The 21500-nt window shown below is 36.5% G+C and overlaps 1 protein-coding gene across 2 annotated transcripts in view; it reads right to left on the minus strand.

Annotated features, from left to right (window-relative positions):
• Window positions 1–1052: 1052 nt before the first annotated feature.
• The window catches only part of Slc7a11 (solute carrier family 7 member 11), a 78705-nt gene continuing 58257 nt past the window's right edge, over window positions 1053–21500 (minus strand). For both annotated transcript variants that reach the window (XM_063260773.1, XM_003476798.5), the window contains 6 exons: window positions 19867–19990; window positions 17982–18085; window positions 17066–17162; window positions 15444–15593; window positions 14083–14260; window positions 1053–8137 (listed from right to left, as the gene is read on the minus strand). In XM_063260773.1, coding sequence (XP_063116843.1) covers window positions 8070–8137; window positions 14083–14260; window positions 15444–15593; window positions 17066–17162; window positions 17982–18085; window positions 19867–19990 — 721 coding nt within the window. In that variant the 3' untranslated portion in view covers window positions 1053–8069. The remainder of the gene's footprint in view (window positions 8138–14082; window positions 14261–15443; window positions 15594–17065; window positions 17163–17981; window positions 18086–19866; window positions 19991–21500) is intronic.

Here is a 21500-nt window from a genome sequence, read left to right on the forward strand (position 1 = left end):
CATCGCATGAGTGGCTTTCCTCCACCAAGCTATTTTCACCACATCCTTACTACTTTGGAGCCTGCTGATTATGAACTGAATCCTTTGAAACTATGAATCAAAATAAACCTGTCCTCTTTTAAATTGCAGGTGTCAGGTATTGTGCCCCAGGGATTTGGGAAGTGATTAAGACAGGTTGCTTGAATTTGGAAGTCACAAGAACTGCCTCTACAAAGATCATAAAAAACCTTTCAAATTCATCCATTGAACTTAGGAACGTAATAAACAACGAGTACCCACTGTGCTTCTGTCTGTAGCACTGAGAAAGTCCGCAAAACAAGCAGAGACTTGGGACCACTCAATCAAATATAGCATTGTATGCTGAGGTATACGAGGATGAGCCCTAGATGGAGAAAGAGGTCAGGGATCAGGTCCTGAACCAACCTGGGGAAAGCCAGGAGTACTAAGCTTTGGACTTGGTTGCATGGTACAAGTCTGCCACATCTGGTGTAAGGAGATGGGAGTGAAAAAGGAAATACAGCTCTGATAAGAATCTGGAATGCAAAAGAAGTAATAATAATGGCATCTGCACTGAACTATTGAAAAGACATTTAATATGGTTACAGAGAGAAAAGGGGCACTTCTACTAAAAAGGAATTAGGGTTTCATCTAGAAATAAAAAAAGGATTAAGTAAGTATGAAACTGCTGAATTTTGTGCTAACTTCGTTTGTGTCAGGATGATCATTTTAAGGGAGCATGCAAAGGTTGAATTACAGGAGACAAGATTCCTATTAAAGGTAAAAAATGGAAAGATTCTGTAAAATAGCGCAGGTGAAAAGAGAAATGAACTTAGATATCTCAGGCCAGAGGATGGATGAATGCGGGCTGTAAGGAAGAGGAGTGAACACAGGACACTGAATTTGCTAACTCTTCCCTTTTCAGTGCACAAAACTGGACTATGAGGGATGCATCAGCAAATTTACAGAATCTGTGATAGATAAACCCAACCGTTCAAACCAAGACCTTCAATTTAAGGGAATATGCAGTTTTAAAAAGACAATAAAGCACTACATTTGTTCTGTAAACTATCAAATGTTTATTTAAATGTCAATGAAATATTTTCAAGTAAAAATATGTACAAAAACCGATATACAAAGTAGAGGCACCTAGAAGCATGAACAGGTATTCATATACATAAGTACAACTACAATTAAATTCAACGCAGATTGGAGTGAAATCATATTGCACCAAAATTCATTCCATACCAAAGCGCGTGCGTTGCGTTCCCATCAGACAAAAGCTCACTTGTTTCATAGCGTCTTACCACTTACACAAATAGCCCATAAACACCATCTGGCAGAGTGACTGCTGCACCAGGGCTCTCCCCAGAGGGAATGCGTTTCGCTGTAGAAAGATCTATTTTATTTCACAGAGCACATATTGGTACAGACCTCAGTGCCAAAGAACCCTAAAAAAACAACACAATCCACCAAGGAAATTCTCCTTGCACCACTTAAGTCCTCATAGTTTAATACCTCTGTATTCCTAAGGCAGTTGGAATATAGATGCAGAAAAGCAATTTTGCTCTTTAAGCATATCTTGGTCAATATAAGACACTGAATTACATTTGTACAAAGTGCAGACCATCGTCTTTACCGTGTTTCATTATCACAGTGTCAGAATGAAGAAATAACAGCCAGGATGAGGCCCACGCAAGGTACTGAGTGTTATTTTTTTCTCTGCTGGGTCTTTCTAGTCCTGCATTTTAGATCTCTAGGCCAAACCCATCATGCTGTCACAGTTTGGGGAATGGCACAAGGTCATGACAAACACAGTGCAGATCAAACGTCAGGGCTTAGCTGTTCTGTCAATTATAATTGAAACACAGATCAAAGGGAAGACTTCCAACATAAATAAACCTTAAGAGTAAGCAATCACTTTCTCATTGAGTTAAATTGATTCCATTGATGCAAATTATTGCCAAAGACAAAAAAAGGTATTTAAATATATTTATACATAGTACCTAACAATGTTAATATGAACATATACAACATGTTTCTATCCCTTTACAAGTAAAAAAAGGCCATTAACTGGGTCAAATTTTAGATAAATACAACCCATGTTTTATAAAGTAAATCCAGATACACTCACAATAAAAATACATAAAAGATTCATCATGAGATGAACTATGAACTAATAACTAAAAATCATCTACCAGTGCATTACTACCATGTAATCCATTCTGTGATAAGCGAGCACCAGGCTCTATGAAATTTAGACTTAAATCCTTGTCAGAAAGGTAAGACAGATGAAGATCACCACACATCAGTACAAGAGGTCATTTGTCTTGACTCTTCTGGCACATGCTTACTATAAAACCATAGGTAGTCAACACTTAGCATCTGTAAAATACAGCTACACATTTATTCACTGGTTTGGCATAGGAAAAAAAAAACATCTGATCCTTATATTTGCAAAGTTTCTAATGTTGAGAAGTATTGTATTCTGAAAACATTACTAGTGAACTGCAGTCCATCTGTAGAGAGGGAGAAATTCGGGGCCAATGTCTGTGCCCTAAATAAGCAAAATTTTAAAGCAAAGTATATCTTACTATTGCCATGGATTCTAGAATCTTTTAAATAGTGAACATGGATAACATAAAAAAAAAAACCCCACCAGGGTACAGTGCTGCACACATGTGACCCCAGTCACTTAGGGAAGAGGCTGACACAGAGTATCACACATTCAAGCTCAATGTATGCCACTTAACAATACTATCTAGAAAATAAAAATTAACAGAGGGTCTGGGGACATTGCTCAATATTCCTTGAACTTAATACTCCAACCAAAAGAAGAAAGAGGAGGAGGAGGGAAAAAAACAAGTTTTCAATAGGTTTTAAAATTTTAGTTCTAGATTTATGGCAGCAGTAGTAAGATTCACAAGGAAAACTATTAAATAAATTTTTTTCAATGAAAGGATCAGATTACTTAGAATTGTTAGAGGGTTCTGTAAAACCATGGGTGTGTGTGTGTGTGTGGTTGTTGTTCCTGTGTTTGCATTGTTTGCTTTCAAGTACTTTTTTATAAACACATAATCATTTGAAACAAGTTTAATTTCTCTGAAGTATTTTGCTACATTAATATATTTTCACATTGTATTAGTGAGTAAGTAGAATTTACAGTAAGGGAGAAATTCTAGGAAAAAAATTAATTTAGAAATCCTTTGAAATAAGACAGTTCAAGCCACAGGCCAGGAAAGAACATTGCATTGTATTTCAGTGTGCTATGTAGGTATTTCCTAGCATGCTTCTAATAAGGTTCATTAGTAGCAGTATGTGAGGTCTAACTTCACAATCACATTAAAGTCTGACCACTCACTTCCCAATTATATAGCTGTAACATCCAAAGACCTAACACATTTTCACACAAGACTCTGTGTAAAATACCCTGTCACAAAAAATATTCAAAATATAGCAACCACTGCAAAAGAAATAATTACACTATTCTCTTATCTCTTCCCCTCTGTCTTTCATCACGGTCTTTTAGAAGTTTCAACAAGAGGTAAAAAGGACTTAACAAGGAAGTCTTCTAACCAATAAAGTAGGTAGTGTAGATATTGAGAGCAGAAAAAAAAAGTTCACTTTCAAATTCCTGCAGCAGATCATAATCCCAGCACTCAGTAGGCTGATGCAGGAGGATTTTTGAGAGTTCAAGCCCAGTCTGAGCTACAAAGTGAGTTTAAGGCCAGTCTGAAATTCATAGGGAGACTTTGTCTCAAAAAGACAAATAACAAACAAACAAACAAAAAAATCAAATCTCTGCATCTGTTTGCATGTTTCTCAGATGCCTCATGCACCCTAATTTCTTGAGAGAATCTTCATCTATAAAATCGCAAAGGACATTATTGATACAATAAGTGTACCCTGAAATGAGCAAACATATGCACATAGAGAAACTTGGTATTTGGAGTCTGTAACAATACTCTGTGTGTTTTAACCAAATGGTAACAAAGAAGAGTGTAGAAAAATCTCTCAAGAAAGTAAACCTGTGTGGTAGATTCCAACTAAGAAAATCTAGATAACTGAATTTATACAAATTAAAACTCATTTCCTAACTTAAGGGTATAACACAAAAAAATGAAATAAAGGGCATCATTAATTTATACAAATAAACCAAAACTAGTTCAAAAATACCAAGTTAATATTGGTATAAGATTATAAGGAAGATATCTCACAACATAAGGAAAATTGGCATTTTCTGTTAAGACCATGATTCGTGATTTTTTAATTTGTATGTATGGTAAAAATACATATAACATTTAGTTTTAGATGTAAACTAACTTGAAAATGCAATAAAAGAAGGAAAGGATAACTTTCAAAAATTTATGGTTAAATTGTTTTTAAGTACAGTTCTAACAAACTGTGGCCTAGAAACAGGTGGCATTTTTAGATAGTTACATATATTGAGATAAATTTTAAAATACTGTTTTGGGGGAAATTAAACTAAAGTACACATATAGGTAATCCTTTATCTACGTTTAAGTAATGTAAACAGAAGCTACAAAAACTGACCCTTTCTCTATTTTAATTTACATCCACTATGAGCTTCTTCCTAGTTCCACAATACCGTGATTTAATTGCTGATTTCAAATGGTTTGGAAAATAAGAAGTAACTGGAAACAATATCAGCACCAATATACTGCTTATTATGTAGAGTAAAATGAAGCACTATTATATTCAAGTAAAATCATCTGTATTAAAATTCCAACTATTTTTTCTAAACTAAGAAAAAGAGCTACAATTTAAATTCCATTCATTGTGTTTCTTTTCTTCAAAAATCAACTATTTTCTTATCACATATGACACTACCAATTAATAATTAGATATAAATACATCAGTTAATGGATAAGGTTAATACCTAAAATATATATTAAATATTCCATCAAGGAAATTATTTTACTATACAATGACAGATGTGGATTTCATGGGGCCAGAAATATATAATTTTACTTTAAGAAAATGAATATAAAATTCTTAATCCAAAGTTAGGTACAGAATATTGGAAGGAACTTAAGTAAGAGGCACTGAAACACATTTAATTAGCTTCTTAGGATATCTGCTTATACATTGCAGACAAATCCAGTTATCTAATCTATAACACCAAAATACACACTTCATCACATACTGCCTTTCATTTTCTGTTATTTCGGCCTTCAGTTTTCTATCCTTTTATGACATGCCTGAATTATAAGTGATCAATATTAACAAAGGTCAGAGTTGCTCCCTTTCTTAGCATCACATTCATCTGCAACCTGAGATAGAATAATGAGTTTCTTGAAGGTTGATCACAGTTCACAGGGAATTCTGTTATGTGATTATACTCATGGCGACCATCTGTTGATATATCAAATATCAACTGACGTAACAGTTTCGATAGGCACATAAGACAATCTGGAAATCAGTTTTGACATCCACAGTGTTAGTGAAAACACCATTCATTACTAGTATAACCTAATAAAGTGTTCTAATTTTGTACTACCAGAGCGGGCGAGTATTAGGAAAGGTGCATGCTTCTTTATGTTTGGAACAACCGTCTCCCATCTTTCTAAGACAAATCTTTACGTTCCCATACAGAGAAAAGAATAGGCTGACTTCCAGCTAACAAATTCACCATTTATAAGTGTTTAATTTTTTTCCACCTAAGGATAACGAAACTACTTGTGATTAAGGAGAATCATTCTTTACGTAAAAAAAGTTGTACTTCAATTTAGAAGTCTTTACTTGATCTTTTGAAATCATAATCAAATGCTTTGACTCCCTGCACTAAAAAAGAATTTTTGAAGCTAGTACACTAGTTATAATGCGTGGCATTTATACTTTTAGTGTTATAATAAATCCATAATGTTTATGTAAACATTTGTCTATGTACTCCAGATCAAATATAATACATGTAACAGTAAATACATGTGAGTCTATGCATATATATCAGTCTAAAAAAAGGACTTTCCTCTGTAGGAAAAAATGCAAACATAAAGTTTTTGAGCTGGAATCTTCTTTATATGCTACCATTTTAATAAGAATTATGAATATTAATTCACTAATTAAAGCCTGTGCTTTTTCATGATGTGGCCTAAAAATAAACTGAAACACAAATTAATCATCATCACTTTTTAAAAAGTCTACTGGCACCGAGTGTTTAGATCTTATGGACCTAGAGATTGTAAAAATAGATGTGTAAAGGAATTTTACTTCTAGAAAGAGACAGTGGTAAGAGATGTGACAAATCAAAAATTGACAAAATAAATCAGAAAAAGGTTCTACAGAACAAAATTTGAATACTTTATGCCATGAATAAACAGAAGGCATTATAATGAATTTACTTAAGAGACTTAAGCAGTTAAGTTGGGCAAAAAATCAATCTTGCATGCATATTAAATGTTATTAGTGAACTGGAATTGCTCCAAATTATAAATCATTTCTACTTCATCAATTGTCTATGAGTTCCATGCCTGTTTTAATGTTTTAATCAGTGTAATTCTTTGAACATTTCTTATTTTACAATGGGAAAAACCTAAAGAATGAAACGTTCTAGATTCTGACCATTTTATCTTAGAGATATTCAAATAATAATTGAAATTTCCCATCACTCTATTACTCTTACTTCAAAATTCTGCAATAGTTCCAAATTCCAGCATAATTAATAACACTTGTCAAAACATACACTCGTGCAGTTTCTCTTTCTCTCAATAAACTTGTGATCAGTTTTTGGTTTTTTTTTTTTTTTTTTTTTTTTTTTGCAAGTAGACAAAGAGAAATCACTGACAAAGGCTGGATTTACAAGTTGAAATTTTTAGAAACATGTTTTAAATCTTATTTAGCAGTATCATTTCTTCCTCAATTTCTACATAAATATATGTCCTTTCCTAGTCATTCTGGACTGTTTTATTTGTATAGATATTTTAACAGAATATAAAATATATAAAGAAATTCATAAATTGTCAAAATTTATCATCATACAAAAATACCATAGAATTTTTTAAATGTTCAGAATTATTACCATTTCATATCGACATACAAAAATGGGCTGGATATTCTGAGTATTTTCTTTATTGATGATGTTTTTCACCTCAGTAGTGGAATGTGAAGTTTTAAATGGGTAAATTGGGGCTGGGGATTTAGATCAGTGGCACAAGTGCCTGTGGGGCAAGTGTAAGGTCAGGAGTTCAATCCTTGGTACCAAAAAAATTTACATGGGTAATTATAGACATATTTCTCAAGGGGTAAGTTTTAGTGAAAGAGATGATGATTCTTAATTTGAATACCAAGGCAGACATAACTACTTCATAAAGTGACCTGGCATGAAACAGCATGGCACATTAACACTGGAATATCTAATAATAACTGAGAAAATCTCTAACATAAACTATGGCAGACTTTAATAAGATAATTCCTGGATTTACTTCATAAAGAATGGAAGTAGTGGAGAATAGAAGTTCTCCTCTTATGTATTCAACAGAATTATGTATCGGCTTTACTTTTGTTCAAATGCTCTTTGTATAATGCAGTAAACAATGATATTCAAGGGGAAGCAATGCAATACCAAAAATATCAATATAAAACTTCTTTCCTCTTTGTCATAATAATGACACATTATTTTTTCAGAAGAATAAAAACTACTTTTCACAGTTTAATCATCTACAGTATCTAAAACATGTTCACAAAACCCATATATACAGAAAACATGTTTACTCTATGATTTGAAGGTTCTTTGTCATAAGATATATCATAGAGAATGACTACCCGACTAGTGGTCTATCTCCACAGTCATTTCCCTTACCCTCAACAGTTAGGTATTAGAAACCTAAGACAATGTAAATTTATGGTTCAATCTGCGCATCAGCTTTCTACAAAGACATAGTATTATCACTGTTCCTCAGATATTAGTGTGACTACACTAGAAGATGTGAACAGAAATGCATGATTCATTTAGTCCATCACCAAAGTTGCAATTCTCTGGATTTGAAGAAAATGGAGTAAAAATCCATACTATATTTCTGTGTTTCAGCAGATTGTCAAAACAATGCATTAACTTATAATTTCTGACAATCTTCTTCTGGTACAACTTCCAGTATTATCTGTAATGTTCTGGTTATCATGTCTGCAAAGAAATTCAGAAACAAAATTAAAAATGCATAGAAATCAGAAATGCACAAATCACTAAAATTTGAATTATTTCAGTCTGAGTACTAAAAATACACAACCACTCTTTTATGCATCGCTTTCAAGAATTAGTTACTTCCTTAGAACCCTATCATGTTGAACTAACTTACTAGTCACTTTTACAACTTCACAATGGTCTTCTCTCAGCAAGAATGCATTAATATTTTACATTCAAAGGAAGAGTTTTAGCCATGAACCAGGAGACTGAAAATACTGTGAGATAATCTGACAAAGATATAAATAAATGTTCAAAAATATGCTTTATATTCAATTGAAAATTGGATTGGTCTTTTTGCACCTGTGAGACCACAATCAATTATTCAGAAGAATCCAATATATTTTCCAGTCTCTAATGTGAAATGTATATTGAGCAAATCATCTCATCTGCCAGAACCTAATTTGTCTCAGAGGTAGAATGTGATACTAGAACTAAATTACTGGTTCTTAGGGTGCGCGTCTACATGAACCAACCACATGAAGCAGCAGCATCAGAGAAAAGTGAGTTCAGTTCTAGACTTACTGAGAGTTGGACCCGCAACCAGTGATTTTGATACAAGCTAAAATGTAAGAACTTCATCTTAATAGTCTTAAAAACTTGTGACTCCAATTTGAAGAGACTTTGAGTTTGTTTTCCTCTTTGTCTTAAACCCGCATAGAACCTGTTCATATTTCACATAAGCCAGGAGCAGTCTAGAGTCCATTCTTCTGATGAATCTTTTATCTGGATATACTGTCTTTCTTCTCATCTAAGCCTTGTTACTTATAATAACTTCTTGAAACCACTACTTAATGATATTAAGAAAGATACTTCTTTCCTTTGCTTTCAAATTTTGTTCCCCAAAATTGTTTTCTTCAGTGTACTACTCCTTAGTCCACATTAGTTATACATGGTCTAGTACAATGCTGGAAAGTGATAAACTCTCTGAAAATGTTTCTTAAGTAACTGCATTTTGTTACAGCCCACTCTACATGGAGAGCATAATACAGTACTCAAGAGCTGTTCACCAAAAAGCATATTCACAGAAAAGGGAAATGGTAAATTTATCCTACAAAAATAGACTTTAGTGAGAAAAGTAAGTTTATCGATAGTAACAGAGATGTGGCTTTTGTAAGCAGATAAGGGACTGAGGCTCTCTGATAGCAGGTTTTTAAGAAAGTAAGATGTCTTAGGCATTTACAATGGGCAAAAAGCAGGGACATTAAGGAAACATCCTCTGAGCCAGCTCCTCCTCCTTGGAGAAGTCCTGCCCTTGGCTCCTGAGTTAATCCCTGCACAGCTGCCTTTCTTCCTCAACTTCCATTCCTCTATACCCAACGTCAAATCTTTTCCAAAAGAGGTAGCCTATATTCTAGGACTCCCAGCCCTTTGCTTTGCAGACATCTTGCTTCCTACATCTGAACACTGCATCTGTCCCAGACAAACAGGGAGCAACTTGGACCCAACCTCTCTAACAATGGATATCATTCTGTTTCTTTCAAAACATAATTTGGATTCTTCGTTCAGCACAGCAGCACAGAGAAGGCCAAAGAATCTTTTCTCTTCTGCCTGTCCTCCATGTTCAATCAGTTCTGTTCATTCATCCTGCCTCTTTTCACGCTGTCTCTTGGGATCTCAAAAGTTGAATAATTATCATCATAATGGAGCACGATGCAGAGTGATTGATTTTAGCCTGGACAATTTTTCTTCCTTGATTTTCTTGTAACGGTGGGGTCAGACAGGGATGCTCAACAGAGCCAGCTAAGCCTCTGGGAAGCTTCCTGCTTGCCCAGCAAAGCTGCAGCATATGTGGCACTCCAGGGTCATGTTCACATGCATGCTCACGACAAGGATTGTGGGTCTGGAACAATCAATCCCATGTTACCACTTCTGTAAGGAGAGCCAAGGAGTCTACATTTGGAGCTTTCGGTAACTGCAATTTGCAGGGCCCAATAGCATTTGTAATATTTTTAGCTGTACCGTTCATGTTCAGTTGTTTTCCTTGAAATAATTTGAAACACAACCAACTTGCAAAAATTTGATTTACTGAACCACACCTGGTACCAGGATGGGAGCTACAGCCAAAATCAAGTCTTTGAATTAGCACAAGGCCAACATGTCCAGGAAGTTAGTTAAGAATAATAGTGTTTTTAAAAAAAAAAGAGTAACAGTGTTTTTAAAGCCTTCTAAATCTTTTTTCACTACAATGAGGATCATTTGGGCCCCTGAGAATGTAGGCAAACTTAGTGAACTTAAAAAGTTACACTTCAGACTGTGGGAAGTCTGCAAATACTTTAACAAGCTTCCAACCATATGTCAGAAAGGAAGCTGACTTGACACAATGTGGGCAGTTAATGTTTTGAGAACCCTAGAGTTGCAAAGCCTTTGTCCACGAATATGTTCCTTTGTTGGCATTGTTCGGAATGATTTTTTATTACAAATAACTTTGTACAAAGCAGGCTGTCCTCCCTATCTAGACTAGAATGGCCACACTTTCAGTGGTGATGATATGGCTTAGCTGATAAATAGAAGCAGCCATTCGAAACCATGATGCAGTCCCTGGCCAGGTCCTGCAATCTCTGTGTATCCATGTATGTCAGTAAGGTATCTGCCCCTTTTTCTTTGCGTGAGAAGCTTGTGTGTCTATAATTAAGTGAATAACATCAACGGCCAACCAGAAGAATTAACCACTCTGCTCCAGATGGTAGGAAAAAAGCTTTTTATTTATCTGACTATCCCCTTAAGAGTGCATTTTCTTCCCACCCTGGAAATGCTCTCACACAAAAAGTGGTTCAATACTGGCATCCTGTGGCCAAATAGATTCATCCGATCTCTGAAATCTCAGCTGCTCAGGTTCTGAATATCCCTGGCTTTCTGTACCTAGCAGCCTTTCACTCTTTCCTGAATGTCGTTTGGTTGCCTAGCATTCTTCATGGAAATAGCCAGGTAAGATGTATTTTGATGAACTCTCATTCTCCTTTCAGGCTGATTGACTCACATATATTAGAGCAAAGCACAAATGATGGCATAAAAGCTAAAGAATTTTGCCAAACAAAACAATGTAATATTAAATCACTGAACACAATGCTCCAAGCATAGGCTCTCTGGATCTCTAAGTTCACTGCCGTTTCTCTCTAACAAAATGTACATCTTTGGGAAAGGATCTGGTAGCAGTTTAGGACTTCATTGTTTTGTGTCTGTGTGTTTTGTTTTGGCCAAAGGCTAAGAAAATATTTGCTATTGCAAGCAATAAATATTATGAATTTCCTTTATTTTACTACAAGAATGCTGCCTAAGAGGGAAATCAAACAAAATTACAGAGGATTGTTGCTTTCTGCTACTCTCTTTCAAGGCAGCTATAAAGATAAAGAGTTACAATAATCACAGTTTAAAGGCAGGATGGCCATGCTCCCTAGTAAGACTTAATGGCATTTTTAAGCATCAAATAGCCATTCTGGGACTACTCCATGGCTGCAAGTTTCACCAATGGCTACCACTAAAATAAAAGCAATCTCCCAAATTACATGAGCATAGATAGACAACAAAGAATCAGCAAAGAATGATCAATTGTGAAGACTGTATGTTGGTATATAAATGACAAAGAGTTGGCATGGAATACACACATGTCAACAGAGGAAAGAACTCAGGAGTTGGCTGACTGCAAACAAGGACACAATGCCTACAGAGTAGGACTGGGTAAGAAATTTGCTCTTTCATATGCTTCTCCAGCTTCTCCTTCAGTTTAAGGGGTGGAGCTCTTTCTTTCTACGTGTTATTTTTCCACAGTGCTGAGAAGTGATCACTGTCTTACACATGGATCTCACAGTGGTAAGCACCATCCTGTCTTAATCATTATTGAATAATAAGTTATGCAATCTTAATGATAAATGGTCCCCATGATTTTCCCCACCTCACTGCAAAATAGGCTGAATATTGAGTATCTTCAACAGAGAAATCTGACCTAAAACTATTCAAAAAACTAATACAATTTAACAAGAAACAGAAATTAAACATTTAAATCAATCAGTGCGCTTGTGTTCGCCTTGAAAAACACCTAACTTGCACAGTGATGTTGCTTTGGAGAATAGTGTGGCAAGCTAGATTATAAATCCAGGAAGAAACAGTGGTCTAACGATATTCCAATTAAAAACTAATAAGATGTAGTAGCAAAGCTGTGTTTTAGGTGATTGGCTTCCAGATGAGTTTGAGTAACGTGTTAGAGACTCTAAGTCTACACTTCACAGAGATAAGCACTGATCTGTTTGCTGTCTCTCACTGTTCATGGAAACACCCAGGTTTTCTTGTTTGTTTTTCTTTAAGCACTTCTATTATTTATTAACAATTGTGTCAGAAATCTCCCTGGATTTTAGCTGGGATTTTAAAAATTAATGATGATAAACTAAGTACATTAAAACAAAGAACTACAAAACCAAAAGGAGGCCGTTTTCCAAGTTCACCAAATTTAGGAGCCAGGCCACAGGAGAGGGGTTCCCCTCTGTCTACATTTTGTCCTTCCCAACCCCTAATTTTCTCTAACACCAAGCACCTAACTTAGAAAAAGCATGAACTTTGAAGCCCAGCAAGCATGGGTTCAAATCCTAGCAGTTAAAAATGGGTGCAATAAAAAATAAACCCCATCTCCCTGGGCTCTGGCGTCCCCTCTGGACACAAGAGGCTTGTTGAGAACTCAGATGGTGACACAGGGAAAGGCATGAGGATGCTCACCACCCTTCTACCCGGTGATCTATTACATTTCCTGTGCTCACTTTAGCGGGTCTCAAGTCCTACTGGGTTTGCACCTCAGTGTTTGCCCTTTCCCTCAGCACAGCCTGCCGCCATAGCCTGTGTTCAGAGTCTCCACCACATTTCACTGGGAGTGCCCCAGAGACCATCAAATTCAGTTCAGTATCGTCAGCCTCAACCCTCTCTAACCCATGCTCACAGCCCCCAGGTGAAATATCTACCCTGAAATATGAAACTGCTTGAGTTTGGATTCTCTCCTACTTTATATCTGTAGGGCCTGTGTACAGTGACATGCATGCTGCCACGCTATGACTCAAACCTATGAATGGGGTGATTTTCCCTAGCTCAGAGGACTGTCACAGTGACTAAAGGAGGTCACACATGTACAAACACATAGCAGCAGCACTATAAAAGGGAGTGCTTATTCCTTGCTGCTTTTGCTATTATTTTGACCCCATTTCTAACAAGGCAGTGCTTACCACTGTAAAACTGAAGACCTTGTAATCTTCTGTAGAACTCACCAACAAATCTCACATCACTCATCAAGTTATATGTTATGATATAAAAGCACAAAACTCCATTCAATCCAGGAAAATAATTAGGTTACTAAAGGATTCAAAAGAGCAATTGGGTGGCATACAGAATGTCTGATAGAATTCTATCAAAAAAGCTTTTCTTTTAAGAAGTGATTAAAGCAGCCCAAATTAAGCAGATCCTGAAAGGATTCAACGCTGTATCCTCAATGTCCTTTCTGCTTTTTTTTCTCTTAGTCCTAATTAAAATGCAGTGATGTATTCCAGAAAGCAACTGTGCCATTTACATATTTTAACTGTGAGATACGCATGCTACATATGCACACACCAGACGTAGTGGCACACACCTTTAGTCCCAGCACTTGGGAGGCTGAGGCAGGATTGCTGCCAGTTTGAGGTCAGCCTGGGCTACAAAATGAGTTTAAGTTTAGCCTGAACTACACAGCAAGACCCTACCTCAAAAAGTATCTATATCTATATTTCTATAGCTGTATATATCTATATATCAATCTCTATCTTTATCTCTAGATACCTGTATCTTTATCTGTAGAGATAGAGACCAAGACAGATAGAGACGTATCTTTGAGTTTTCCACCACATGGTCTGTCACAAGATTCTGGAAAGTCTTACCTGATGTTCTTCTAAACCAGTTGGGTTTCTTGTCCCAAATAACAAAGAGATAGTATGCAGGGACCCCAGTCAGGGTAATGACAAAGCCAATGCCAGTGCTGAATGGATCAGAATAAAGGGAAAGGGCCACCATGAAGAAGCACGTAAAGGAAAACAGTGCAGGGATGAAGAGCGGCACCTGGAACACAGCACAGAAGACGTTTGCTTCAGACAGAGTTCAGGATTCAGGAGCTGGGCTCAAGATGGCATCCACCATGCAGTGCGCTTCAGTGACGCATACACTTCAGCCCTGTGATGGGCACCAACCCACTTGGCAGCAGAATCTCCCATGTGGGTACACAGAATGTATTCAGCACAGTTATCTTGTTTTAATTTGAAATGTCTTCACATGGAAAGGTGTGTTTCATTAGAGATGATCTAATCGAGTTATTTTACCAGGGAAGTGCCATTATGATTTATTTTTTTGATTTTAAAAGATTGGCTCTTTGATAATTATGATTAGGATCCACTCTTAGGTGGCATCAAGAGCACCAGCAGCTTGTTACATGTCCAAGCCTTTCAGTGCATATTGATTTTCTGTTGAGATCCACAATAAGGACTGACAGGAATAAAACGGGCCAACTCCCATTCAACCACTGATAAAGATGCTGCCAGCATTAGGCAATGAATACATTTAGAAACAAACTCTGACACATGACTGACAACATTATCTGTACCATTTCTTAAAAGCAAATAAATGGTGAGGTCAAATCAATCCATGAGCATTCAAGACTGAAGACAATGGCAAGCACTTTCGAAAGAAAATGCTAATTATAGTAAGTGGATATTCTATTAAGTGGTAAATTCATAGGTCTTCTCTTACCTTGTGTATTTTACATTTCCGTTTCTTTAGGATACATAACGTAGATAAACAGAAGTGTAACAACTCACAACACCTAAGTGTTTAAAATGCCTATTTCATAAAGCAGCATCCTTTTTATTGTTTTAATTAATAAAGCATCTGCCTCACTTTTTCTCAGCACAGCCTATTCATGACTACGGAGCATGAAGAGAAAAGTAACCCATCCTTTGACTAGCTCAGGTCATTGGACCCATTTGTAAAGAAGCAACATAGCAAATATACAAACAAACATACTTCTTTTTGAAAAAGAGGTATACAGAGTTCAGTACGTCACATTAAAAATGCACAAATGATTCTTTTTTCAAGTTAAAATCCTACAAAGTCACTCCACGCAAGAGTTAAACATTTCCTTCCACAGGACACTGCCCCCACCAACCACCCCATCATCCAGTTATGACAGAGGGAGGGCTGGATATTAGGAGAAAGATTTATGTAAACCCATCAAGATTGCTGAGGTTACCTTGAAAGGACGATGCATATCTGGGCGTTTGTATCGAAGATAAATCAGCCCAGCAACTGCCAGCCCAATAAAAAACCACCTGGCAAAACTGAGGAAATTCAACAGACTGTAGAGGTCTCCAGAGAAGAGCATTATCATTGTCAAAGGGTGCTGAGGGAAAAGAGAGAAGAAACAAGTTTGGTGAATTTAAACAGGAACACACAGTAGCAAACAGTCGTATCACTGCACATTATGATTATTATTGTCATCGTCTTCAAATGATTACTTGTACTGATAAACTATTATCATGATCAAAACCCAGATTCACTAGCTTCTTTTCTACACTCTGCTCTTAGAATCCCTTTACACCAGTGTCGTTATCATTACCCTTTATTAGAGTGGAATTTTAAATGGATGTTTTGTTTTTAGTTCCTTTCAAATTCCAGAGAAGAGAATGTGTTTTCAAAGGGCAAAAGGCAAGATATTCAATCATTCAAGATGCAAAGACCCAAAGATTGAGATGATTAGGAAATAACCAATAATAAACATTAAGTGTGAGCCTAATTAGAAAACTCCAAAAAATAAAGCTCTGTGAATGTTTTCCGACTTGGCTTGGCTATCCACACACATGAACACAGCCACTTCTAGGTGAAGCTGCTGGTTCTTGAATGCAAAACGTTGACCTTTTCTTCCTCCACAGTCACTGTCCCCGTGTGCTTGCCATGTGTGACCCTCAAGACCTCGGAAAGGATGAAATGCTGAGAGCAGCAGAGCAAAGCACACAGCTGCACATGCCAAGGACGGCATTTTCAGTACACGCTGAAAATGAAAGCCTTCTTCACGGAATAACACATTCTGTTCCCACAAGTGACGTTAACTTCCAGACTCCTCACAGAGAGTACGCAGTACTTTAAAAAGAAGCTTCAAGGAAACATTGTGAAATAAATTAAATGTACAAGGAGGGGAGGGATAGTCACTGTATTCTGTGATACCTCTGACAGCAGATTCCAGTTGAGAAAAATGTTACGGAATTGTAGGTAAAAATGACCATAACATCCCCCATGGCTACCTGAGGACTTTCACATCTTTTAAAGTCTTTTGTATCCCATATTTCACAAATACTTTTCTCTGCACTGAGAATTCTACAACTTAAATGTAACTGTTGGTGCTTTTCTTTCTTTCCTGTATTAAGCATCACTGTGCTATCTAGGATTTCATCGATTTTCTCATCAGTTCTTTGTGTGCATTTCATTATAGGGGATCCATAAGAAGACGTAGAGGTATTTATTTTTGGACAGTGGATTTTAGCTGTGTCTTCTGTGAGTAGTTAGGACTTTCACGCTCTATCCTTTCCTTTGAGGTTCTCTGTCAATAAAAGGAGCCACACTAATTATTTTCCTCTGCCCTCAGGAATTTCCACAAAGGTAAAAGAGAAGTGATAGAGTTCATGCCCTAAAGCATCAGAAATCCATCAGAAAAGCCAAGGAAAGGGAAGCAATGGAAAATATCCTGCCTGCCAAACTCCACTGAGACACACGGAGAGCCAAGGAGAAAGTAAAGCACCGGCTAAAGTCTGTTTGAATTTCTCTTTGCTACTTTGTTATTTGAGGTTTTATCTAGATAAACTTGTTAATATGCATTACCAAAACAATAACAGCTGGTAGAGGAGTGTGCTTGCGGACATGAATCATGGAGAGGATTTCTGGAAGGTGACCCTCTCGAGACGCAACATAGAATAACCTGATGGGAGAGAAATGTGGGTGGAGTTGACTGTATGATTGATCATTTCACAGGGAAAATCCAGAAATCCCAAGAACACTCACATCTGTCTCAAACCAAATGGTTTGGCATGTCTTAGCTGATTACTTAGGTTTCACTTTTCAGATAAGATAGAGAACATCTATGAACCCTGAATTCAATTTATAAAATCTGCCAACATCTTACGTAATTCTCGGAGGAGAAACGTAGCAGCAGGAGATTCAGCATGGTTCTCCTTACAATGTAAATAGCTGAATGACAATTTAGTTCTAGAGTCCTAGTTGTGCACATTTTGCATGTGTGTCATCAGTACAATCCAACACACACACACACACACACACACACACACACACCTACACAGAGGCAGCATTCCCATCTATCTGATCAGGTTTTAATTTTATCATGTTGAAACTAAAAGGACTTCTGCATCACACAAAAGAAAAGGGATACAGATGGTGATTTCTGGTGTCTCTTACTTTACTTTTTTTTTTTTTTTTTTTCATGGAGCTTTTAGAAAAACAAAAGATTTTATCACCAGAAATAAAACGCTGTTGTTAGGCTCTGTGGACATACTATAAAAAATGCCTTGTGCCTGTCTTCAGCGTGTGCTCTGCACAGACAAGCAGTGCCCTCTAACGGGCAGAGAAAACATGCTGTTGATGCTCACACCGACTATGAATGTGCCTGTCCCTTTAAAGACACCAGGTTTGGAGGCACTGTTGCTTTCACTTTAAAGTTATCCTTATCACATCCAATCTCAAATACAGAAATGCGTTTCTGGAAACACACGAACTCACTCACCTGGAGACAGCGAACACACCACCATTCATGGAGCCAAAGCAGGAGAGGGCAACAAAGATGGGAACTGCTAAGGAGAAATTCCCCAGTAGCCGCTCAGCAAATGTCTAGTGAAAGAATGAATGAAGCAAATTAATACTTTTCCAGAAAGCATAAAATGAAACAATTTAGGTCAACCGTGCTCTGTGACTTTCTATTAGCCCAGTGATATGCGTGTGGTTTATAACCTTTCTGTTTGGTTCGGGTCAGACTCACTCCACAGACAATAATCAGAAGCAGGTACCATGGCATTTCTCGTTGCAAAGCTATGGCCAAAGGTCTAAACAAGCACCTTTCTCCACCTTCATGGGCAATGATCCATTTGCTGAATCTTTATCAACCATAATGTATCATCTTAGACTCTCATAAATGTAAAAAGCTTAATTCAGACATTCTACTTTTGAAGACAGAAATTCTTCTGTCCAATATCCTCCCTTGAGTCTAGAAAGCCATACTTTTATAGTGAAGTGTAGATATACATAGAGAATTACAGACATTTGTTTCTTATACCAATCCCATACTAGGGGATACGTAAAACAATAGATGATTCCATTGCTTTCAAATTTATGCATGAATAGCTCTGCACACAAGCTGAGCCTCTGTGTATGGAGTCACTTTCTCATTCTCCAATAATTTTGTGCTTTCCTATAAAAAGGCTAAGACACCAACACAAATCCAAAAAGTCAGAGAAAATATATAAGACAAACAAAATTCTAAAATCTCCTTTTATACATAACATTGTAAGTTTCCCTAAAGGATTTATTGTCTCAAAACATGTGGGACTCTTTAGTTGTCCTTGATGCAGCTGGTACTATGCAATTAATGGACAACATTATACCCCAAAAATAAGTGCTGCCCTTTGTCTAGAAAGATGAGACAACTGACCTGACATCAGGAAGCTTTGTACATTTGATTTTGTGATAGGATATATGGCAGTGGACAAAGCCTTTTTAATACCGTGAACCCACACATGGGTTCACCCAACATGAGCTAATTTATTCCCTGTGGATGGTGCTATCTGAGGTAATACAGACTATTTTAAAAGGACTTGACATTCAATGATGTGAAGTTAATTTTTCTCCTTTCATTGTTAGGAGGTCAAGAGTACATATTCTCTTACAAGCTAAAATTTTATGCAAAGTAAAAGTATTTGTCACAGAATAGCAATCCTATGACTTGATCTTTGGGGACAAAGACAGCCCTGGTATCAAACTTTGGAAAATGTTGTGAAATTATATGTATCCACTTCTGCAAGAGTTCAAACACACACTAGCATTTTTAATATTCTGAGAAGTACTAACAGCAGCAACATCTACTGAACATTTAATCATCCAAAGTTTCCCAAATTTATTATTTTCCCAAGACAAGTAGTCAAAGGCTATAGGGGAAAACATAAATACCCACGGTTCACCCGAAAATTCTTTAGTGGTATTTTCTTTAAAAGATTTTAAACCAGAAATTGAAAAGTTTACAAACAGGAAACTGCACAATAAATTGCAATTTGCATATCCAAAAAACCACATTTATTTAGACTCAGTCTACCTGTCCTTTAAAAATGCGTTAAAGAATACCACCTTTAATTTAAAAGTCTTTGACATATTTTTAAGCAGGTATATGTGGAAATGTTTTTACAAGAAAATAAGAGTGAGAGAAACTGTTAAGGGCTTCACCTGCACTGGTTAAACGGGATATGCAAAGGTATACTCTCATTTTTTCAAACAGTTATTATCATTCAGGTCAATAAAAGATAACTGAATTCCAAAACACTTTCTCCTGGAGGGAACTACTATAAAATTGCATCAACTCATTAACCTAAATTCAAATTGGCAGTTTTTCAACTTGGACTTACCACTGCCACTGCATTTGAAAGCAACAGCTCCTCGGCACTAATGGTTGTAAAGTAGGCCACATTTGTTAGCACGTAGCAAATGGTAACAATAACCATAGATATACATATTGCAAGGGGCACAGTTCTGAAATGCAAAAAAGAATCACTTATTAGTTGTGTATTGTTAGTTATCTTCTGATACCAAAGAGGATAGCAGGCTCATTCGAATGAAGAATATAATGGTATCTATGATAATTACAGGCTCTGCTAGGATAGAGATAAACATTTCATAACAACAAAGTACCTCATCTTCTTTTGTAATTTAATAAGGTCCACAAGGGCACCTGTTTCACCTGTTTCGTCTACTGCTATATCCCCAGGATATGTGCTCCACAAATGCGAGAGCAGGGCAAACTAAGCATGTGTCGGAATCACCTGAAGACTCGTTAAAACACAGCCCCATGCTAGTTTCTGATTCCCTAGGTTTAACATTTCTCACAGGCTCCTAAGTGAGTCTGAGACAGCTGGCCTAAGGAACTGCACTTTGAAAGCCACTGTAAATTACATACTTTTCTAATACTAATTCACTGCCTTGACACCTTTCTAAAATAAGTCCTCAATAACAGAATAGAGGATACAGAAACAACTCCAGGAACATTCAGCAGTCTGATCTTTGACAAAGGGGTCAAATGCACTGGAGGGAAGATAGTCTCTTTAACAAATGGTGCTGGGGAAACTGGCTCTCCACACGCAGAAGACTGAAATTAGAGCCATTGCTCTCGTCACATACTGAATTTATATGAAAATAAATTAAAGAACTAAATGTTAAAACAGAAACATTTAACTTGCTGGAAGAAAAAAATAACTCTCTTGAAGACATAAGCATAGGCAAGGATTTGCTGAATTGAATCCCAATTATACAAGAAATGGAACCCAGAATCAATAAATAGCATCATATCAAATTAATAAAAATTCTTCATAATAAATGAAACATCCCAGAGAGTGTAAAGACAGTCTATAGAATTTGATTTTTATATTAAATATTAAGAATATATATAAAGATTTCAAAAAACTCAATAGATGGCCAACTGAAATGAACAGACACCTCTCAAAAGATGAAATACAAATGGCCAATAAGTACCTGAAAATATATTCAACATTTCTTGCTATTAAAGAAATGAAAATTAAAACAACCCTGAAATTTTGCCTTACTCCAGAAAGAACAGTTACATCAAGAAATCAAATTAATAGCAAATGCTAGAGAGGCTGCTGGGAAAAAGAAACCCTTCTGCATTGTTAGTGGGAATGTAAACTAGTAAAAATGCTATGGAAATCAATATGGAGATTTCTCAGAAAACTAAAACTAGAAATTTCATTCTACCCAAGTATTCTCATCCTGGATAACATCCTAAAAGAGTTAAAGGCATTGTATTACAGGGATACACGCACACCATGCTTATAGCAGCACAGTTCATAACAGTGAAATTTTGAAAGAAGCCTCTATGTCCATCAACAGACAAAGGAAAACTCTGGCATTTATGCGCCATGCAGTGGTTTTATGCCATAAAGAAGGATACACTTTGGTTATCTGTAGGAAAATGGATGACTCTTGAGATCATAATGTTAAGTGAAATAAATGAGGTGCAGAAGGTTAA

Source organism: Cavia porcellus, unplaced genomic scaffold (genome assembly GCF_034190915.1).
Source record: "Cavia porcellus strain 051 isolate PalLab524CR breed Dunkin Hartley unplaced genomic scaffold, mCavPor4.1 scaffold_14, whole genome shotgun sequence".
Lineage (NCBI taxonomy): Eukaryota > Metazoa > Chordata > Mammalia > Rodentia > Caviidae > Cavia > Cavia porcellus.